At 39.3% G+C, this 24,456-nt stretch overlaps 1 protein-coding gene across 2 annotated transcripts in view; it reads right to left on the reverse strand.

Moving 5' to 3' along the window:
• Positions 1 to 24,456, reverse strand: part of PCSK5 (proprotein convertase subtilisin/kexin type 5) — a 267,689-nt gene that overhangs the window by 171,361 nt on the left and 71,872 nt on the right. For both annotated transcript variants that reach the window (XM_076361658.1, XM_076361659.1), the window contains exons 4-5: positions 18,459 to 18,602; positions 16,113 to 16,189 (exon numbers count right to left, since the gene is read on the reverse strand). In XM_076361658.1, the coding sequence (XP_076217773.1) occupies positions 16,113 to 16,189; positions 18,459 to 18,602 (221 nt within the window). The remainder of the gene's footprint in view (positions 1 to 16,112; positions 16,190 to 18,458; positions 18,603 to 24,456) is intronic.

A 24,456-nucleotide genomic window follows, 5' to 3' on the forward strand; every position in this document is an offset into this window, starting at 1 on the left:
AACATTTATCTTTCAATAATCTTAATTTGCCTTTCAGAAGGGGAAGAATGTATAATGCACCAGGAACATCTTTAAGACAAAAGTTAATTAAGCTCTCCTCTGAACGTTTAGAGTAAGGAAATATTCAGTTAGTGAAGACAGCTGCTAGTAATTTGAAAAGCCCCTGCCATGTAAATTGGCTCTGCATTTCAGAGCCTCCATCTCTGACAGCTATTCTTTGAATTCCACAAACACTCTGACCCTGCATTTCTTTGCTGTATTTTATTCTTCTGGAGTTCATCAAGTATTTCAGTACACAAAAAGCTCGGGGGACTGGAGGATTTAAAGCCTTCCAGCTTTTCATGACACTAACATTATAGTCCAACCCACTTCAACCTGTCACCAGTGAGTCTTTCAGAATGGGAACTTAAGGAGAAAAGAGTTTCAGAGTATTTCAATGCAAGACCATCACAAAAATCTCTGGGCATACCAGTAATTTACCAAGGTTTTCTAAGAGATACTCAGCACAGGAATTAGTTTGTAAACAAATGAAGAAAACAGTGGGTTGTTTTTGTTTTTTTTTTTTTTGGGGGGGGGGAAGTTCTTTGTTTGTTTGGGGTTTGGTTGTTTTTTTTTTAATCCAGAGAAATGTCTACGGAAAAGAAGAAAACTTCACATCCTTTGCAAATTCTATGCTGCACATATTGTAAGAGTGGATATTAAAGAATTGTAAAAAGGTTAGAATAGTCTAAAAGTTTACACAAGGTTATATACATTTTAATAGGCTGTGCTTGAACAGCCTATTTTTGATAACTGTAAACTTCCTGTCTCAGCATAATTATGTAATAAACATATTCCCTATGCATAAAGACAATGCATTAATATTAAGAAAAAAAATTACTTAGTCTTTATTATAAATCAGAGTAGAATCCCAGGGATGGAACCTGTAACATGAACTAAACTATGTAGTTGGTGGACATTGAAAATTATAGGACTAAAGGAACTTCAAATGTTAAAATAATTTTCAAACCTCCATGGGGAGAGTAAGAATGGAATTTTACGTAGCCATTGTTATCTGTAGGAAAATATCTGAGTTGGCATTTATTTTTTGCAAAACCTTTCTTTAGTTAAATTTTCAAATGTTTTCAAAGATCTCTCTTACACTGGAATATATTCTAGCACCTAGCAACCTGATCTACCTGAAGATGTCCCTGCTCATTGCAGGGGGGTTGGACTAGATGACCTTTAGAGGTCCCTTCCAGCCCAAACTGTTCTATGATTCTATGATTCTATATTCATAAGCAGGAAAATATGATATTTGAGAAACCACAATGTAATAACTACTGGAGAAAATATATATTTGAACAGCAATAATCAGAAATGCATTTTATCAGAAATGCATTTTATTGCATCCCAGAATAATGTCTTAGTGCAGAAGAAATAATTTTTTAGAGCTGTTCATATACAATTGGTCTTTAATAATCTGGAGGATGAAAAATACTTTCCAAACTGGCACTGGGTTGGGATGTTGTTCTAGGAACATCTGAAAAAGGAGATGTAAAGGAACTGTCAGACGTTAAACGCATGGGCAAGGAAAACCTCAGTCTTTAGCCTCTAAAACACAATCTGCTACAGCTGAAAAATAATACGAATACAGCTATTTCACAAAGGAGAGATATTTGGATATTAACAGTGAAGAAAGAGATGACAGAGGAAATGTGAAAAACAAGTTACACAAATCTGCAATGTGAGCTATCAGGAAAAATGCCAAAGACTTGGGTGTTACATCACAGACAGGATCCTGTTTCTGAGCATCAAACACAGTGTTGTAATATCGTTACAGCATAGGACTGGAAGCTGTCTTGAGTCAAGGTCCCCAAGGCTAATGACTTTTTGCATGATTATGGGAAATTACTTAAAGAATAACTTGAAAATAACTCATCTATTTCTCTCAAATAAAATCAAAGGTGACAGCATTAAAACAAACACATGGAACACTTCGCATCTCAGACACGCACATCTTAAACTTAACAGCGTGGGTAACAGCGATGCTGCCTTGCTGCTCTCTCTACATTTGTCAGCTGTTAGCAGTAAGCAGCTAATTTGTCACAAGTGTAAAGTTCTGATATGAGCCCAGAAAAGGACTGTGCTTCTACAATATTAATTACCATTTTACAGTTTTGTTTTTGTGAGTGGGCATATGAATCTGAATGTATAAAACAAATATGCCTTTATTTGTATTTTCTACCAAAGGCAAAACAAACAATGAACAGAAGGTCTGATGGAGCCAATGAAATTTCACATAGAATGAGAAATAGCAAACAAAATCAGCAAAGAATATATTTAGCCAAGTATACAGTTTTATGTATTAAAAATAAAAATAATTATTTACTGATGTCTTATATGTTTTAGCCCAAGGTAAAACTTTAATTCAGCCTCTTTCTGGAGGGAAAAAGGCATTGGTGAAAAGACATAAAATAGTTCAAAAGCTGGCAAAGAGCAAAACTTTCATCTGAGCTTTTTTTTTCATACAGCCTTTCACATAACTGTTCAGTAACCTTCTTAAGGCGGGTAATCCAATTCTTGTTCTCATTCACTAAAGCAAATCACAAGTAAAACCAGTACAGTTCAGTTCCTGTGCACTGCAATTAAACTTGTTCAGCAGCAACATCAAGGCCAGTATTACCTTGGAACAGTACCTCGCTATCTAGATGTACCTAATCAAAAGGACTATTTAGTTTGCTTTTGAAACTGAAGAATATGAGGCTGCTTAGACTTCAAGGCTCCCCGGCCACACAAGCAAAAAAGAACTTTTTTTAACCTAATTCAAGCTGGTTGAGAAGCTGTAGAAGGGATGGAAAGTCATAGAACAAGGAGGATGTGCTCCAAGCAATTCTGGCAATCATTTTATGCATATGAGGGTGGTTGATCCCTTGTTGTGTGCAGCCTGGAGAATAGAGTAGCATACACACTTGGGAAGAACTGAATATCTGCCTATACTTTTCTCATTCTTAACCTGTGAGACTAGGCAATTTTATCACTTCATTTGTGACATACAGAAAAAAGGACAAACAAAAGCCCAATTTAGAATCTTTTTGGAAAACAGCTAAGAAAATGGTAAGGGGAACTACTGCATTATACAACTTAATGAGGGAAGAAGATGGACAAAATCAGGCATGTACTTTTACACAAGAAAATTTTTGTAATCACCTTGTAAAAATGGTTAATTTAGCTAGTTTTTTACACTTGGAATTACTGGTTCAACACAATAATTAAACTGTCTCTTCCCAGTCTGCAACAGTCTCCATGAACAGAACATAATTATAGAACTTAGATTCTGCAGCATCCCGGTAACCTTACTTACTTTACCTTGCATTAAAACATATTAAGACATCAGTAAATAATTCTTTTTATTTTTAATACATGAAACTATATACTTGGGTAAATATATTCTTTGCTGATTTTGTTTGCTATTTCTTATTCTATGTCACATGGTATAGTGCACAACCATGGAGGACTGTTTCTCCCTTGCCTCAGTTATTACCATGGTTATAAGCATCTGTCATATCATATGGGAATTAATGAAACATGTTTGAAGCGCTAAACGTTGGGCATGTTATGCTTTCATATCAATGCAACTCTAATCCCGAAGACACAGCAATCAGGTGCTGGACACAGGGAAAAGCAGAGGCAGGGGACACAGGAAAAACACAGGACATACACATACAGCCTTCACAATTCCTCTGTCTATACCAGCCTGCCTCTCAGAGGAGCACCTGTGAGTTGCTGAGCCCCCAAGGTTAGTGGGGAAGAGTAATACCTGGAGAGCCAAAAAACCGCCTATGGAAATAATCGCAAGACAAATCCTGAACGTGGAAGCTGCAGAGGAAATAATGTCCCTGACAGTTCATATTCCCATGCCACAGCCAATGCACTGTCTTAACGATATATTCAAGTTTAACCCTGCAAAATTATGCTGCCCCATGCCAAAGAAATGCTGTCTGGATGCTTATAGGTTCCAGCTGACTAGAAAATAACCTCAGCAAGTGCCTCAGAGGCACCTTCTCTTTCTCTTTCCATCTCTTTCCATCTCAATGCAAGAGACTTTTAGATCCTTGTAAAGAAAATCAGTTGTGACACAAAGGTCATCTTGTCATTTTCATAGTCAATGCACTACACGGATTTCTAACTGAAAATACAAAAACCCCAAAGCAATCAAACACCCAAACCTGAAAACATCCAGATGTCTTCATAAAAGCAGACTAGAAAGAAATAGGTAAGTCAACAGGAAACCTCACAAAATCACTAGATATGTTTCTAGATGTTGTCAGCAGATGTGTTGCTTCATCAACAACTATTTTACGTACAAATTGCACTGATTTAACTGGAAAGACGTAAAAGTATTTAAACAAAAAAGCAAAAATCTTTGCAGCCAGCTTCTTGTACCATTTTAACAATGTTTTATATCACCTTAATTTACCCTTGTTAATTACAAAAATAAAATATTTCAACCTGACATAAGCATATTTAAGATGAGACTTGGAAAATAAGTCCTTAGACTAATTCTTCTCATGCAACTATATGGATAATGAACATAGTTTAAGGTTTTGTTAATGTTTTTGGAGACTAAAATTAATCGTAATTTGGGAACAAGGCCTCAGATTGCAGAGGAAGTTAGCGTCACTCCCAATATTACTTTACACAAATCAGAAACTCTTGGTATGCTTTATGAATGCTTCCTATTAACTTAACTTAAGCTGCAGATTTTTTTATTAAGTTTCACTAATGAACCGTTATCAGTGTTTCTAAATATACGGCTGTCTAAAGTTGATGATATATTATAATCTTCAATATTTTTTAAAAGCTTTAGAGTAAGAACTGGAATACTGACACAACGAGTATTTTTGGCTAGGCCATGCATTTGCTATTCCTAGGAAAATCCACCCCTGTTTATCTAAGATATTAGCCTTAAAAACCACAGGCTTGGATACAATGAGTACAGCTTGCTAGAATTTGCTGCTGAAACTCCCAAATGTACCACCTACAGTGAACACGCTTGTACTTGAGAAAGCTCACTGTCTACTGGCTACACCATGTTATCTATACAGTAGGCATAAAGAAGAGCTTTGGATGAGATGGATGCAGGTGAAGTAGTCTGTCATCTGTTTTTTGAGCAAAGGAAAAAAGTGATTAACTGAAAGCCGCAAATTTGCTTTCCCACCTGCTTGCATTTCACCAGCTTTTCCTATAACATCTATAATCTTAAAGAGTTGTACTGTTGGATGTAGGAAAACACTACTATTCTCATTCTACTGAAGAGGTACCAAGAGGTTAAATTGCAAATCTGAGACTAGCAGGAACACCTCTACTAGAATAGCCACAGCTTAATAATGATAACTTTCAGAATAAATATGTAAATTCTACACCCTTTTCTTTGCTCTGTAAGCAAATCATCATATCGCATCTGTAAACAAAGCCAGGAATAAATCTTCAGACTGCAGTTTCTCAGCATCCCTGCATAAGCTAGCAAACTGTGTGTAAGCCAGTGAGAGGCATGAATGTTTTGTTCCACATTAGCGCTGGCCCACGGTAGAGGTCTGCCCTGTGAATTAAAGGACTTTACATCGCAACCTAATCGTGCATGAAGAAACCAAGTGATGGAATTTATTTGGTTAATGCTTTTCATCTATTTGACCTTACAGCTGGCAAGCTGATTTCTAAGGTTTTTCAGGGGACCTTCACCTGCTTTGGTGATAAGTTTCCTATGTATTTGAAGTGTCCTATATATCTGACATCTGCAGATATCACAAATTCCTCTGACAAGTGTATCTGCTGTTGCTACATGCAATACCTGAAATTATATGAGTTAATGGAAGTGAAGAAGTAAAGATGTTTTTCTGCTTTTCTACCTGCATTGCCGTACACTTCATCCAGTCACTTCCACTGCTACAGGTGTCAGTTACATGTTGCTTTTCAAGGACCAATGGACCAGCACAGCAACTGTGGGATCAGCAGCTCTGCAACAGCTCCACACTTGGATACTTCTCTGGAGCATAAGTCCCTTATACCAGAACACGCCTACATACGCAGAGAGTAACATCTCATCACAGATCTTGTAGTCAACTTCACCATGAAATCGGGTTCCCACGAATAATGCTTCAGGTATCTGTTACCGTAAAGAACCCTTCCAAAGCTATTAGAATTACTTTGGGAACTAGCACATTACTAAAAGGTTGGAGTATTGACCCCGGCAGGCAGCTAACCCCCACCCAGTGACTCACTTCCTCCTTCCCATTGGGATGGGGGAGAGAATTGGAAGAACAAACGTGAAAAAAACTTGTTGGTTGAGATAAAAACAGGAAAAGGATAAATAAAGGAAAGAAAAAGAAAAAAACACAACCAAGTGATGCATAGGCAATTGCTCATCACCTCCCACATGCAGACCAATGCCCAGCCACTCTCCAAGCAACAGCTACTTTGGGAAAAGGAAAAACTGCCCCACTCCCCCCCAGCTTTAGTGCTAAGCATGATGTTATATGGCATGGGATATCTCTTCGGTCAGTGGGGATCAGCTGTCCCAGCTGTGACCCCTTCCAGCCTCTTGTCCACCATCAGCCTCCTTGCTTGAGAGGGCAGCATGACAAACAGAGAAGGCAAGCACAGTTCAGCAGTAGCTAAAACACGGGTTATCAACACTGTTTTGGTCACAAATCTAAAAAATAGCACCGTATGGGCTTCTGTGGAGAAAATTAACTCTGCCCCAACCAGATCCAGTACAACCTCGTATAACTAGGAAAAATAAGCCATTAAAAATCCTTTATCAGGACTGCCCATGTTCCTAGACCACCATGACTAAACCAAAATACACTAATGCCTATGTTCTTTACCACCTTAAATTCATGGCTGTGAGCCTGCTCTGTTACAGATACATTCTGTACTTAGGTATTTTACCTTCCATTCCACATCTTTTGCTTTTGTATGACAGTATATTATCAGTCACTCTTTATCCTGATTCGTGTTTTTAATCCAGACTGACACCAATATATATCAGCTGGAGAGACCTCAGGTGTTTGAGCAATCTCCCTTTACTTAAAAATCTCCACATTAGAGCCCCATCATTTCTGTGCAATGAAAAAAAAAAAGAAACAGAAAAAAAAACCTTCTCAAAAATATTTTGTATCAGTTCCACTGAAATCACACCTAAGCAGAAATGAAAAATATCCTATGAATACAAAAATGCAGATCTGGAGTTTCATATTTAGACCTCCTTGGCAGGAGAAGCAGCCCACTGGACCTCCTAAAACCAGTCTGGGGGAACGCTTTTAGAGAAAAAAGATATTTATGCTTTCAGGCAAGGAAGATACTGACGGATCCTAAGGTAAAAGGCAAAAAAGAGGAGCAATACAGTGATGTGCAGGCAGGTCACAGATGGGTCTTTACCCATTCTGCATACTCCATTTCTAATAATAGATGACTGTTGTGACAGTATTTTAAAGAAATTAATATTTTATAACTCTGGGTTTCCACCATATTCCAGCTCAGAGACATACTTCCTACCCATTTTGAATTCTGAGTGCAATTTCAATTGCACTGTGCAAGATATGTACTGTGCTTAATCCTAAATTTAATTTGATGCTGTCCTGCATTAAACGGACTTCCACTTCTCTTTAGAGCTGTATTTCAAAGATGAATGAGGAAATCATTGAAATAACTTCAAGTCCTACTCTTATCTGTGTTGCTAATTGTTTTTTAATGAAACTTATTATTGATTTGGCAGGACCAAGGTTTGCTCCTAATTGGAAAAGGGGTTTCACCATAAGAAGTCTAACTCTCACACACACTACACTGCAGAACAAGTTAGTAGCTCTTCATCTGATGGTTATGGAGTGTTAAGAAGAGTAGTGCAGGGACATAAGTCTGGGCTGAAAGGTGAAGTAACACATACCTTCTCATTACACTCTCTTTGACACTCTTTGACACCTTTAGCCAACAGCCTCACCGTCCCACATGTTGGAGAAGTAAACAAGCCATAGTCTTTACCTCAGTTTGCTAATATCAGAGATTTGGTGATTTGTTTGGGACTCTATAGCAATATAAATAATTTTCAAAGCATGTTAAACTTTTGTAGCATAGACCCCAGCAGCGCAATCTACATCTATGATGGATACCCATTGCCTTACTTCTGCATCTGAATTTCTCTACCTTGATTGCTTTCCTTCAGGAAAAAAAAAAGTAACTTGTCTTCAAGAGAGCAATCTGACTTTGCTTAAAATGTCAAATGTAATAATTTGACCATGTATCTTTAAGAAAAATTACAAAATCACAGTAATGTAAAACAAGGCTAGAAAAAATAAGCCTGCCTACAGCAATAAACCTACACAGATGCATATTTTTTCATTTGCAAGAAAAAGCAACATCTGAGAGTTTTATCCTGAAAATGTCTTATAAAAACATCTACTAATACATTAAGACATTTGTTTATAGCATAACTTTGCAGAGTTCAACCATTAATAGCATGTTATTTAGAAAAATGCTTCAATTAAAAAGCTTTTGACACTGGATTCACAATCACCTTATCAAACTTGTAATTAGAGGTCTGCTTTTGATGCCACAAGCATTAAAGGGGGAATCAATACTATACTTTGTGCATGTATGTGCTGGCTGAGAAGTCTCAATGAATGACATTTTGCACTACATTTGACTGAGCTGACTACTGTGAAATCAGCTGGCAAAACCAATTGCCACATAAACAGCATGGATCCACTCTTTAACTTTCTGTAATACCTACAATGTCTGAAAAAGGGACAACACATAGAAATGTATTTGTGCTTTCAAATTCTACTTGGCTGTATACCTGTATGTATAAACGTATGCAACTTGAAACTGGTCTACCATTTCAGCAAATCAAAACTTGCCTACTGTAGTTGTAGACTCTCTCCTCCTAAGTTCAAAACCTCAAAATACAGATGCATACTTAGAAGAAATACCAACTCTGGGAAAAAGACCATCTGAAAACAACCTTTCATTTCTAACTCTCCATAAAAAAGAATTCAGAAAAGTGAATGCCACAAATACTGTAACTATCAAAGCTTATATGCATCCTACTGTTGACTTTGAATTGGAAGGGAAGATCTGACTCATTGTTATCAATTATTTACATAAAAGAACTAGAAGCAGTTGCATAACGCTTCAGAACGTAATTTTATTTGTGAGCTCATTGTCTGGTACTTCAGTAATTAGAAACAGGAAAAAGGCTTTCCCGTAGTGTTGTGGTTAAATGTTTTGAGACCATGAGAGTCTTATACATTATAAAAAGGAAGAGTGCTGCTCCTCAAACACCAGTAAGGCAGTGAGAAATACCGCTTAGTGACCGACACCAAGGTAGTGAGAAAGGACTATTTTTTTCATCTTTGAGCAACAGGAATTCTGGCTGAACTTTGTTTTTGTTTAGTCCTCTGTTTGACTTCTGTCACTTTCAATGACTACTCAAAGAAATGTCTTTCCTTTGGCTCTCAGAAATTTATAACTCATACCACTTGTGGACTTCGGAGGGGATTATGTAATGCAGTGTGATAATATAATGAGCAGATTAGGAGAGTTTACCAAAAAGACAATTTTTGGCAGTTCGACAAAACTTCCATTAGGATATTTTCCACTATTGAAGCTGGAACCTGGATCAAAAGGCTACTGAATCAAGCGCTGTAGTCCAATGAATTTTTCATTGTCTTGTCAATATGAAATGCTCTTACAAGGGACTGACCATAGAGACCAGTGTTGAGGGTGCTTGTCGCGGGTGAATGAATCGGCTTGACAAAGACTTGCTTCTCCTCTAGCCCAGCTAATTGTCCTCAGCTACCAGCAATTCTGGGGTTCCACTTACTTTCAAAAAGCTTCACATTAAGACATGTTTTATTCTGAAGCAAGAAAATGTGAGAATTTCAAAACATCAACGCTTAGCTTGCTTTCTGTTCTGTTTTAATGCAGACCTTATCTCTTCCCATAGGTTAAAAACCTGTTTTAGATTAAAAGAAAAACATTATCAAATGCACTATGTGGTGGGGATTCATGCTCCATGTTTCTACAACATTTTTCTTTCAAGGAAAGGTCTTTTGTTGTTGTTGTGACTAGTCATCTGACAGCAGAATTGGTTTTTACACAAAAGATAAAGCACAAGATGGTGCAGCGGTGCTTCTCAGTACAGCTTATCTTCCCTTCAGTTTTGTCTGCAGCACACAATACAGCCAATTTCAAAGCAATAGCAACAGGTGCATACTGGCAATCAAAATGCATAAACTACATGGACAGATACCCCCAATTGTCAGCACTCCTTTCTATCACACTGCTGCAGTGCAAACCTTTTTGAGATGATCTTTCAAGCCAGCAATGACAGACTTCAGGCTCCCTGTGTTTGTGCTCAGTTCTTCAGATATCTGCTCTGGTTAGTGTCACAGCAGTCAGTGAAGCTTTTTACTTTTACTTTATTGACCAGCCAGGAGGCAACAGAAGCTGATCTGCCTGTCAAATATCTAGTATCCATTCTGATTAAATGACTCAGGACATATGACAGGTCTTCAACATAAGCAGACAGTATAAACTAGCAGCTTGTCACTCTTGGAAGAAAATTAAGCCTTTGGCATTTTATTGAGTATCTACATTAGTATGACTGACAAAAGAAAGTAATAATGAATTGGAATGGATGCCACAGAAAAAGAATGTCAATATGTTGGATCAATCAGGACTGAAACTCATTAACTCATTAACTTTTTTGCTGTTGTGAGAAAAGATGTAAAGCTGTCCAGGTATTGCAAAGTTTAGACATAAGTAACTTGTGCTTCTTACGATTTTTGAACAGCAAAAATTGTTGTCTCCCAAAAATCTTATACTCATTAAAAAATAATTTAGAAGGTTATTAAAATAAGTTATTTATGTAGTGGGATGCATCACTGAAAAATGTTGAAGAGGCATCCGAAGAGTGACTCAGTATTTCCAAAACAGAAATGACAGCTTACTTTTACTTTTTCTTACATAAGTTTAGTAAGAACTGAATTAAGGTCAACTGGTGTTATTTAAAGGAGGTTTTTTAAAAGGTCCTCTGTTTTATAAAAGTACTTGTTGGCGTAATAAGACCTAAGCTCTGAAATATCATCCCTGGGAAATTTCTCATGAAACAGAAAAACTCATTTTTGTTTGGTCAAAATAGCAAAATGTTTTAATACTATGAACATTTCTGTTTTATTTCTGAGGCTATATAATGGGTAGAGTACCATTTCAGTGATCCCATCTACATTCTGTCTAAGGACCTGTGACTGATAATGCCTAGTTGTTTCAACGTAGATGTTTACAGGTAACGGTGGAATAACAGAGAAAGAATAAAGCAGCAATACTCAGCAGTAAACCAAAACAAGATGCTTTGCATAGCAGGAATGACTTTATCCACAGCTGACTGCTGTCTTTAGCCTCTGAGCAAAAGGAAGCTCTAGTATAGGCCTGTACCATTTACAAGCTTCGCGATTTGCTGCCAATTTGTAGAAACCAAAGTAAACTTCTGGCAGGACTCCTACATACCATAGTAGTTAAAGAAACTATTGTCCCACCCTGATTTTGACTACAAGCCTTGAAAGATTAGTCTAATGTTTCTTTCTACCCTCCTATTATCCTTAGCTAATAGAAGATCTAATGTAAAACTTCAAAAATATAATTCTGGAAAGTGCCACTCTGGTTATCTTCAGTCGCTTCACAAACCCCCAGTTAATTTTTTCTCATTCCTTCTTCCTCACCAATATGCCTCGGCAACAGAAAGCCTTCACTACTAATTAAAAGTGAAAAGCTAGCAAACAGACCCAGTACCCTGATGTTTCACAGCTGCTTGCAGAGCTGCCCAGAGACACCTGCTTATTTTTACAGCAATTCTTTTTACTCTTTATCATTCCATCCCTTAAGGTTGGGTTATAAAATGAGGCAGAATAAACTGGATCATTTCACAAAACGATGGTGCATTTGTACATCCCACCTTTACTGGAAGACACAAATCACCATTACACAATGTTGTCCAGTTGCTGTAGCAGGAAGCAGGAATCAACCAAATTGATCTTGCATATTACGAAGTCTTTGCAAAGTATGGCTTTCACAATGTTCCCTGGTTGTGGTTACCTCAACTTCCAGGCACAACTTGAGTACATAGTGCCAAATGGCCACCTATGCTGGATAATCAGAATTCCTGCCCCAATTTCTGAAGATATTTTAGACACATAAAAATATAGACAGTCTGCTAGTAGTGCTTTTCAGTACCTATGTAGTTGTTTAATTCTTGTTGAGTCCAGTGGGAACTAGGGAAGGAAGGGTGACAGACCCAAAAGTTGAAGGTTCTTAGGTGCTGCTTACCAGGCTCAGTGTATCTGCTAATTGGAAATACTGAGCCTCTAAGCAGAGGTTAGGCTGCCAAGTAATCTTACACTGAAAGTATGCTTCATGTATCCTGTGTCCAAAAGCTGACTCTACATTGACGCTGTACCTCCTGATAACACTGACAAAGCTCAGTACAGCGCAGCATCTGCCCTCCCACTACCACATCTCACTGCAGGACCTTAGGGGTTGGGCAGTGAGAGTATTCACCAGGGAGGTAGGGTATGAAAACTCAAATCCCCCAGCCCTAGGAGAGAAATGAATTGGTCCAGTTTTATATTCCATATAAAACTCTAACTAGCAACAAAACAGAAAGCAGCCTCCCTTTTCTGGACATGCTTTGTAAGAAAGTGATGACTTCAGTACCCAGCCAAAGAAAAAGATTCATCTGTGATTCACAGCTGGAGGTACGTGGCTCCATGCAGCACCAAAGAGGGTGAATCCCTGAAAGTGCACCTAAATTGGGGGGCCTCCAAGTGTACCCTCGCCATGGCCCAACTCCAAAGACAGGAGCATCTTCACGCAGATGAGCCAGGATGTGTCCCTGAAGTGTGCGTGGGGATGGGGGGGGGGGTGGACGGCAGGAGAAAGGAATGTGTTGTGATTCAAACCAGCAGCTCAGCTGAGGAGTATTCGCAGAAGGCCAGGCTGACTGTTATATCTTTTCTCAAAACTCCTTGGAGGCCACTGCTGGCAACTGCCTGCCCATCACACTCAGTTTTGTGGTCAACAGTCATAGGCACTTGGGACATTGTCATACAGTCACCTCAGTTCACTGAAACTGGCACTGCCAGTGAGAGGTTCAGGCCATGCTTCGTTTTCCCCACTTGTCCCTGTCTTGCTCTCCTCTGACCTCAGGCTGAGCTGAATGAGGTACCTGCCTGACCTGGCTGAAAATACAATTTGTTGTTGCTGTTGTTGGCAGCGCAGTTTTCAGCGTGATTCACTCTGGAGAGCTGCACAAAGGCTGGGGAAAGGAGGAAAGAGCAAACATGAGGTAAGGTGTCGGTCTCTCCTCCCAAGTAACAAGCTATAGGACAAGAGGGAATGGCCTCAAGTTGTGCCGGGGCGGTTTAGATTGGATAGAAAAATTTCTTCACCAAAAGGGTTGTCAAGCATTGGAGCAGGTTGCCCAGGAAAGTGGTTGAGTCACCATCCCTGCAGGTATTTAAAAGCTGTGTAGATGTGGTGCTTAGGGACATGGTTTAGTGGTGGGCTTGGCAGTGCTAGGTTAACGGTTGGACTTGATCTTAAAGGTCTTTTCCAACCTAAACGATTCTATGATTCTAAGGAGGGGGGGTGACCACCCTTTTGTGGTAATCATGCAGCTGCAGTTTTGTTCTTCCAACACTTTGTATGGGGCTATAATATAGACACCTAGTTCAAAGCTAGGGCTGATGCTGAAGTGGTCAGTCATACAAATTAGTTGTTGCAGCATGCTGAGTGGCAATGCCTACATACTCTGGGCTGTAAACAATTTATGTTCCTATGTTCCTATTCCATTTTCAGGTAACTAGCATGTTTATAAACCTTGCTTGTAGCCCTGAGACCTCTCATAAGCCAAACCAAAGATTTCTCTTATTAGCCACCAAAAATTTATAGCACATTTGCTGGTTCTGACCTTTCCACACCAGTGACAGGACACCTCTAAAACTGAGATAACAATGGCACATGAAATTCCTCAACTGTAAGAAAAATAGAAGGCTTTGGAAAGAGGAAGAATTGATAGACTTTTATTCACTCTTCTGTTTCAGTGAACGTGTGTCTTGAGGATATCTCCTAACAACTTCAGTGTAGTATTAGCATTTTCCATATGAGCATTTAGCTCTGAAATCCTTGGCTTGTCACTAACTTAACTGAGGCAATGCAGTAACCGGGTCTATCTACTATTTGTTCCACATCAGTGGTTTTTTTTTGCTTGAACTTAAACTAGCCTGCATGTACAGAATATTTATACGTTTCAAAACAAAGGGTTTTACTGAATTTCTCTTTTTATTCTCTCATGATACTCTTGCTTTAGATTTCTAGTGAAAAAGAGGCAGATACGATTCAGTAAACTGAGCTTCTGTATGAAAACAGGATGAGAAAGATATGCCTAACGGGCAAAAGGGAAAGAAACAGCTCTTGCATGTACTTGTTTCTAGACAAAAATATTTGGCAGCATGTAAACAGCATCAAATAAGAACAACTGAATATTGAATAAGAACATAGGCCAAGACTGCAGTCCCAAATACATAAACTGTTATTATTATTCAAATTAATAGCAACATAGTATGTTTCTATGTTAAACAGTGTTTCTAGTCATCACAACTAAGATGTGTGTGTGTGTGTGTGTGTGTGTGTGTGTGTACATTTATTTACATAGCTTCTAAGAGCTAAATCCTTACATATTTCTCATCTCGGCCTACCAGGCAGGATCAGGCTGACAGACCAAACAAGTATTTGGCAGAATTCACCTCAGTTTTCACAGTTATTTCACCCTGTGGCTGAAAGTAGCTATGACAGCTCCTTGAGATTCAATGTAAGACGAGTGGATCTATATGTAACAGGCAGCTATGCGTAATGAGGCCCTGTTCTTCAGCCTGTCCACACATGGTTCCCTGCTGTTATGAAGAAGGTGTTGACCAGGAGAGGATTCTCCCATCAAAGTGTGATCTAAGGTTTTCCAATTGGTTTCTCCAGTCAAACCAATGTTAAGTTTTGCTGCTCACTCCCAGCTCGCACCTGCTGCATTCTTCTGGATAAAGTTTGTGGGATTGTAAGGAAGAGACAACACAAGCTCAAAAGCTTTTCAGTTGTGTAAAGGATGAAGTTTCACCTCTTGTAGTCTCTCTTCTGCAGGCAAACAATACTAAATGCTTTCCACAATAACAAAAAAAAAGCCCTCAAGAAAACAAAATTCAGAGTCAGCATGTTGACAGCTAGTAGGATTATCCTTCCTCTAATTCATGCAATTCCACAGAAAGGTATTTCTTTCTGCCAAGTACCTAGTTAAAAAAATGTTACCAACAAATAACTGCCCTCAAATACCCATGGGGGCAGAAAAGCGGCATGCTTCCTGAGATGAGGTGTCCCTCCCAGTGCCTCCCCCAGCCTTCACCACAGCACATCTAAAGAGCAGAGTTGGAATGACAAATATCAGGAAGCTGAACTCTGAAGGAGAAATACGTCATTCATGGAGATATATCCAACCAGCCATCTGATACAGATGTTATAATCTGGCAGAACTGCCACTTCTGGGTTTACAAAGTTTCTATCAAACCTCCACAGGTAAAATCTCCATCACTTTAAAAGACATTATTAGAGAAAAAAAAAACCCTCCATTAACTTGTCTATTTCTTCAATACACAAAGTCCATAAAGTTCAAGAGGGTCAGAAACCAAGCCAGTTGTCACACATAATAACCCCCCAATAACTCAATGAGATAATATCTGAGAAAAGTAAGAGTCACTCCTTATATTCTGCATCCCAAAGGGATTGAAAATGGTTGATTTCACATGCCCAGAACTCTCAAACTAATTTTTATGTGCTTTCGGATGGCTCCAAATGCTTTCAAAGAGTAAGCATCATGCAGTGTGCATGGAAGAGACATAAATATGTATTTCACAAAGATTTAAATGCAAATCATGCTGCTTTATGAGGATTCAAGTTTCCTATACTTTCATAGAAGAACTGGTACTTTCTACTTGATGAACTAGATTGAAAATGCCATGAATGTCATAATGCCTTACTTGTTCTCGTTGCTGGCATCATATCGAGGCATAGGGTCAAAATCATTTCCATTGACATCAAAACTGGCCTGCGAATCCTGTAGCCAACAGGAGAAAGAAAACCAGTTTCTTATTAATTAGCCGTTGACTCATGTGGCCTATACATTCTTCAGCAGGTTCCTACAAGAGAGTAATTAGATTAACTAACATTCCTGCGGTTTTATGATGATTGCATGTTTTAGGAAAGGATTATATATTTAATAATTACAGGATTTACATATTTTATTTTATTTTTGGAAAAGGGAGAAGGATAACAAATGCTCTGAAAAAGCATAGTTCCAGTGTCAGAGAGGAAATAGAAAGTAGTGTTTCATTAAACCAGAAGACTGCATTTCCTCTAAGAAACTTTTGGAAGTTGAGAGTTCATTCTCAAAATTGTGATTTTGCTAAATGTTTCAAGATTCAAGAAATTATCTGCGCAATGATGACTGAAATTTCAGTCATCGTTTCAAGGAATAAGAATAATACCATTTTCTTAAGAATATTGTTATAAAAATACAGCTTGAAATGCAACATAAACTTCATTCCCATTTCCCTGAGAGTGTAACTGTTTCAAATATTTGCAAGATATCTCCCTATTTTTGTTCCATATTTTACATTTACCAGGATTCTTACAGTTGAAAATAGTTTATAGAGTAAATAGCTGCTGGTTTGCATGGCTCCCATTAATCTATGTGGTAGCATGTGGTGTGTTGACATGGCAAGCAGCTCTTTTTAATCTCTTCTTTGTTCAAAACCAGTTACCACATCCACCTCAAATATTCCTGTTTGCAGCCACACCAGCAATAATCTGACATATAGAAGGCATTTGTCATCAAACAAGCAATGTGTACTGCTTCGGGGGAATTCCTTGTTGGCGTGAGGAAAGGGAGAGAGGAGGTGGTAAGGGAATAAATAGCTGCTTTAAATTCAGTGGAAGGACAGTACCAGGATGAGGTGACATATGACACAATCCAGGTCATTCATTGAGGAGGTAAAAATTATATTTGGTTTGTTTAAATAACTTAAGAGATTAAAATGAAAGATGTGGCATGCCTTAGGATCAAGCATACATTGACAAATAGGGCAATTGTCTGTCACTTGTATTTGTGCAGTCCTCCTCATGTATTTCAAAGCTGAGTTCCACGTGCAGCATGGGGAAGGATACAGATGTAAGTATGGCTAATTTAAAATAAACGGCTTTAAACTGTGGACACGACTGTAGCTTTTGATGGGTTTTTAGAGATGTTTTGTCACCTTCATCTCTTCAATGCTCTGTCAAGATGATATGCTCACTGGCAAAAAGCCTGCGTTCACGGCTTTTTTACAAGTTCTACATCTGTAATGGGACTGAAGGTATATGCATGCCTTGCGCTGGTCATCTTCACCAGTCCGGCTCAATCCAAATATATTTGTTCATTTTCTTACCTCGTGTGAACGTATACGTTGCACATTTTATTTCAGAGAAATGATAAGGTCCTCAAGGTCATGTGCTTTCATGTAATGCCTACTCTCAAAGCACAGGACTAATCACTCCAGCAAAGCGCGGCCCTGATGCTCTGAACAGTTTCAAACTCTGACACTAACACAAGAAGAGAAGCAGCTTCTCCTCATGTTATACAATCCTTCCAAGGTATATTAAACCAATCATTTAAATCTGATGAACCACAAGCAAACAGAAACCTCCGGAGGCGACATGAAACACAGGACACAGAAAACAAAGCTCTATTACAAATTGTGAGGGAACTCGCTAGAGTTAAAAGAGATTTACTAGAAAGACCCCAAAATATTCTACACCTGTTTTCAACTGAGTGAATCATAAAGTCCTTTTCCTTTAATATTATTTCTAGCAGTAAGATAAATAGCTTTAAAAATAAATACATGGAACGATATGCCTAAAATTACAGTCTTTGAGAAAAGCTACTGTCTTGCTAGCTAAATGTATTGGCCAAAAATGGACTTCAGCTGCACACATTAACTGAAAAGCAGTGTATTCCATTTCTAAGTTCTGAAAGTGTGAGGATATTAAGTAAAATAATTACAGAAAAGAGAAAAAACATCCGATGATTAGTTCCAGTCCTTCAGAAATTCAGGACTTATCTACAAGAGGCATCTAGATATTAAATACGTTCAGACTGAACATAGTCTTAACTAAAATAATACAGATTACCAAAAGCTATCTTCCTTCCTCCCATTGGTGTTAACATTTGAGGAAATCCTCCTATGATTCTTTCTCCTTCCCTCCTCCCTCCCTCCATCTCTCCAGGAGTAACAAATTTATTCAGGGTAATAATAAAGTAGCAAATCTGGACTCCTGTGGACACTCACATAATTCTGCATCAAGTCTGGATGGTTTCTTTCGATGCCGTCATCCAGGATGGTGACCACAACATTCCTTCCAGTGTAACCTCTCTTCCAAGCACCTACTATATTCATATCTGATTGGCAATGGTGGGTGTTATCACTGCAGTGCTGAGGACAGAAGAAGAGATAAAGATGTTGGATGTTGCAGATTAGTGAGCAGTGTGGGGTTGAGATATTATCCTACTTACATTAACATTACCATTTAAATAGGCACATGAGCATATTGATTTGAATAGCAACTATACAAGATCAACACCTTCATTTAGACAAAAAAAAAATTAAAAAGAAATGCCAAATTAAATGAAAATTGCTAGACCTGCTTATTTCTCTTTCGGATTACTCTTCATGCTAAGCAATAGAAAAGGGAAGCATCCAGCCATACTGAACCACTAGAAGCCATGTGTAAAACGAAGCAACTATTCCTGGCTGTTAAGCACGCTCATTTGAAATGTACATTTGAATTATTTGAATTTTTTCAGAAAAACAAACCATATGTGGGTAAAAGTAGACAAATGCCTGTACAGAAATGGTCATGGAAACAAAACTTGCTTTTTGGAGTTTATGTGCTGTATAATTTATTGACAGAATGTCTGGAAACTAATCCAGATTCATTTCTATCTACAAAAGAAGGCTTTTGGCAGGTTTTGTGCAATATCAGCAGGAGATGAGCAGCAGTTAAGAACCTGTAACCAAAACAACACCATGAAAAACTTGCAGCTTAAGGTGTCTGACGAATTGTAGATAGTTAGATTGAGAACAACCTGGGGTACAGCTTTCAGAGCAACCAAGTCCAGTGTGGTGGAGAAAGAAAGTTTAGGGTACATTAAAACTGAAAGCCTCTTCCTTGATATGAATGCACCCAGCTCATGTGAAGAAATCTGGCTTGCCATGGTAATGAGACATGACCCTCAGGTATTCATATGCCCCATTAGCAACTCTCTAACCCACACGCAGAGCCCTCCCCTGTGAAGTGAGTTCAATGAGCCTCTCATCAGCACTGCCTTCCTCCAGCTCCTCCAGGCTCAGACAGAGTAACAGGCAAAAAAATAAAAAAAGACAGGGTGCAGGGAAGGGGAAAAGGGTAGGAAGAAGGAAAAAAATTAAAAAAGAAACTTCTATCACAGCAACAGTGGCCCTACGAGCATGCTCCACCTCACTCCTCATGTCCCCACTTCAGCCTCATGTTTTGACACTCTACAATAAGTAAAGAGTATAAATACATTCAGAGGGATGCACTCTGCCTTGACTGAGTCCATCCCTCTCCTCCCGAATGTAAGCACACTGAAGAACTATTAGCCATACTGGGTGCAAACTGATATCAGATTACTATTAAATCGTAATTTTCCTCCTCCTTTTTCTCCGGTTTACCGTGCTGTACTGTCATACACAAACCAGAGGTTTTAAGAGTGGTCATTTGCTGGTACTAAAGCAAGATTATATTATTAGGCACTATATATATGTACATAGTATAAAGTCTCTCTCATGGTCTTTCCCTTGTGCCTGCAAGTATCTGTCTCTCTTTCTCTGATTTCAAGGACCAGTTCCAAGGAATGTATATAGGGCAGGCTTAATGCTTTTGTTCTGTGTATTGCATGAAAATGCTCATGCTGCTGGCTTTATGAAATTAATTACAGTCTAAACTTGCCATCTGTACACTGAATGTAATGGTTGTACACATGAGGCTTTCCAGTGTACAAACAAGGGGGTTAAAAGTGTGTAATGTTTCCAGGTGCATTTGCATTTTTCAAAAGTATTACTGAATTAAGCATCAGAAAATACCTGCAAAAGCTATGAATATCATCATTCACATTTTGCTTATATGAAGACAAGGAGACAAAAAGGTGGACGCACCAAAATCCAGCCACAGAGTAAAACCAAGAGAGAGCTGCAATGGGCAATCAGGATTCCTGGCTCTGAACTTCAGTCAAATTTACTGGGCCATTACACTGCCCCTTCATCCCATACTCTGAAATACCAGATGACTGTTTGGCTGCTTTGCTGACTGTCTTGTCCTCTCTTCCCAGGGGATGAGCTTGTCATTTTGCTTCCATGCCAGTCAAACCACTCAGGCTGAGCAAGCATATGGGTTTTTAATCCCCATTCCCTTACAAGCTCTTTGGCTTTCTGTCAGAAGATCACTGCTTTTCTCCTTAATGATGTTGGCACAGACAGTTGCCCTCACTTACCTTCCCTGAACTTCTGCTTTTGTGGTGGTGTCTGAAGGGCGCTAATTCATCAGCTGCTTTGCTACATGCATGTAGACAAACACAACACAAGAGACATCTCTTGCTTTACCACGTGCTCTGATGATTCTCTCAAGAGACGTGCCAGATCAAATTGATATTCAAATTATCTTGTTCTGCTCCAAGACTGGGCAGAAAGCTAGTCTAAACAATCTTTCTGCATAAAAGAAATGCCAGGGGTAAAGCAGGCATAACTGCATGCCCACTTATAACTTTGGATCACAGCATATGTAACATATGGATACAAAATGCAAAGGCAGCAGCGAAGCATCCCAGTGGGAGTAGTTCAACAGCAGATGAAGGGTTCGGTACTTACGGTTAGAATATATAACCTACTCTCAAGTCGTATTAAAAATAGCATCTTTGTTTTCTTTTCACCTCTATTCCTTACTCTTCTTCCCCCTCTCAATTCTTTTTCTATCAACGCTCTTCTCTCCCTGCTCCTAGCCTTGTTCTTCTCTTCCAATACTGTCTTTTACCACTTAAATTCCAGTTTTGTTTGGTTCAATATCTGATCTCAGATTCCCGTATTTTAACCACAAACTATACCTTCCCCCAGATTAGTGTGTGATTGTCTCCAGATTAATCAGATTGTGCACTTTTCTCTCAAAGCAGTCAGGTTTGGCTTTTATCAGGAACACTTTAAAACTTGTAGTGCAATTACTCTTCAAATACTATATAATATGGTATAGATACGCTGTTCCACATTGAACAGCATGACATCTATTACTTGGTTTCATTTGCATTCTTTTCTGTCTCTTTAAATTCCTCTTTCCTTCAAAAATATTTCTTGTAAGGAATTTTCCACTACTGGGTTCCAGTCTATAATTGTTCTTTAACCATGTGCTGCTTCTTTACCACCTATCCAAATTATATTGTCAGCTTCTTAGCAGAGGGCTGTTTTTTAATGAATTTGGAAGCACTGTCTCAATTTACAGTGTTACACAAATAAAAAATAATAAAATGTCTGTCATGATAATAGAAATTATGTGATCCAGAGTGATTGAATTTTATATCAATGGACAAGTACTGAATTTCATAGCTCATTTTTAATCTATTTTGCCTGTTCTCTCTTTTTAGAATAAAAACTTTGTCATGATAATGTACAAAAGCTGTGTACTTGCAAGTTTTTATTAGATCTGTTAATCCTTGAACTGTTGCTTTTTGAATTTTAAAGGAAATAGTATAAAATAGGTTAGTCTACAGAATTTCCCCCCTCTCCAAGCAGATAAAGTAATTCAGAAATTTCCTGCATTGGTACCATGACTAGACAACTGCAGTAAGCCAGCATTATTTCAACATATACTGTTTTCATCTATTGCCTGGAGGATACCATCAAAAGGAATAAACAACCTCTTGCCCAGTTACACAGATTTTAAAAGGCATTCAAAGGATGATATTTTTCTTTGGACTGTTTAATTTGAAAATGTTAATGATATCACTGTCAGTATTTAATAGAAACCATCTGCAAGGTTGAGAGGCTCTTGAAGTCCATGTAGGAAGGAAAAGGGCTACACTAAGAAAAATTTCAGATTTTGAACTTTTCTCATACTTGAAATTTAATGCTTATGAGCAAAAAAAGACAAAAGAATCACTTAGACATCTTTGGACAGACAATTTGGAAGCCTGCCTTTGTGCAATTAACAAGCCGACATAACATTAGAAAGGTTTTCTGTTTTGATGTTTGCATGATGCTTTCAGTATCAGACATGGGCCTGGATTCTCAGCTATTTTGTGAAAATCTCTCTAAAAACTTGCTTATGGGCATTATCATTATATTAATGTTTCTTGTCTGCTGCACTAATTTTTGTGGTCAGAGGCTTGGTGTATCCAGTTAGGGATCAATAACAAAATTGAACAGTTAAACTGAGAAATCAAGACTCATATCAATGGTCAAAATCTTTTGGAATTCCAGAGTTTAAAATCAAATTAAAAGAACAATGACTACAAAATTCTGTTCTGTCTTTTGCAATGCCCGTTAGTCTATAAAAACAGAGTAGAAACAGAAGTTTCTAATCCTGTGACATGCAGTCTCTCAGAAATGGCATATTGTGCCCTCTGTAAGTCTTCATGAGGTACCTTGCATTGGCTTCCTGTAGTTTTTGACAAGATCTTGTCAATATCTAAGCGGATATAGAGAAACACAAGATGATAATCAGAATGACACAATTTTAAAGACCAGCTGTGAGTTGGCACGTCTTGGATCTCATTTAGTGGAACATTGCATATGCTTCTGATCCCAGGAAAGCTCTGAAATACTAGTTCCCAGTCAGAGATTAGAAAAGACAGGTTCTTTTACTATAGAGGAAGAGGAAGAGGAAGAGAGAGAGAATGGGAGACCTGGTTACCCAGGACACAGAGAAGGCGGAGGTACTCAATGACTTTTTTGCCTCGGTCTTCACCAGCAAGTGCTCGAGCCTTACTGCCCAAGCCTCAGAAGGCAAAGGCGGGGACTGGGAGAATAGAGAGCCGCCCACTGTGGGAGAAAACCAGGTTCGAGACCATCTAAGGCACCTGAAGGTGCACAAGTCCATGGGACCCGATGAGATCCATCCACAGGTCCGGAAGGAACTGGCGGATGAAGTTGCTAAGCCACTATCCATCATATTTGAGAAGTCGTGGCAGTCCGGTGAAGTTCCCACTGACTGGAAAAGGGGAAACATAACCCCCATTTTTAAAAAGGGAAGAAAGGAAGGGGAACTACAGGCCAGTCAGTCTCACCTCTGTGCCTGGGAAGATCATGGAACAGATCCTCCTGGAAGCTATGCTAGGGCACATGGAGGACAGGGAGGTGAGTTGAGACAGCCAGCATGACTTCACCAAGGGCAAGTCCTGCCTGACCAACCTAGTGGCCTTCTATGATGGAGTGACTGCATCAGTGGACACGGGAAGGGCTACAGATGTCGTCTACCTGGACCTCTGTAAGGCCTTTGACGTGGTCCCCCACAACATCCTTCTCTCTAAACTGGAGAGGTGTGGATTTGATGGGTGGACTGTCTGGTGGGTGAGGAATTGCTTAGATGGTCACATCCAGAGGGTAGTGGTCAATGGCTCAATGTCCAGATGGAGATCGGTGACGAGTGGTGTCCTGCAGGGGTCCGTATTGGGACCGGTACTGTTTAATATCTTCATCAATGCCATAGACAGTGGGATCGAGTGCACCCTCAGCAAGTTTGCAGATGACACCAAGCTGAGTGGTGTGGTTGACACACCAGAGGGATGGGATGCCATCCAGAGGGACGTGGACAAGCTGGAGAAGTGGGCCCGTGTGAACCTCATGAGGCTTAACAAGGTCAAGTGCAAGGTCCTGTACCTGGGTCGGGGCAATCCCCGGTATCAATAGAGGCTGGGGGATGAAGGGATTGAGAGCAGCCCTGCCGAGAAGGACTTGGGGGTACTGGTGGATGAAAAGCTGGACATGAGCCAGCAATGTGCGCTCGCAGCCCAGAAGGCCAATTGTGTCCTGGGCTGCATCCAAAGAAGCGTGGCCAGCAGGTCGAGGGAGGTGACTCTGTCCCTCAACTCTGCTCTGGTGAGACCCCACCTGGAGTACTGCATCCAGCTCTGGAGCCCTCAGCATAAGAAAGACATGGACCTGTTGGAGCGGGTCCAGAAGAGGGCCACGAAAAGAAAGGCTGAGAGAGTTGGGGTTGTTCAGCCTAGAGAAGAGAAGGCTTTGGGGAGACCTTATTGCAGCCTATCAGTACTTAAAGGGGGCT

The sequence above is a fragment of the Aptenodytes patagonicus genome, chromosome Z (assembly GCF_965638725.1).
Source record: "Aptenodytes patagonicus chromosome Z, bAptPat1.pri.cur, whole genome shotgun sequence".
Lineage (NCBI taxonomy): Eukaryota > Metazoa > Chordata > Aves > Sphenisciformes > Spheniscidae > Aptenodytes > Aptenodytes patagonicus.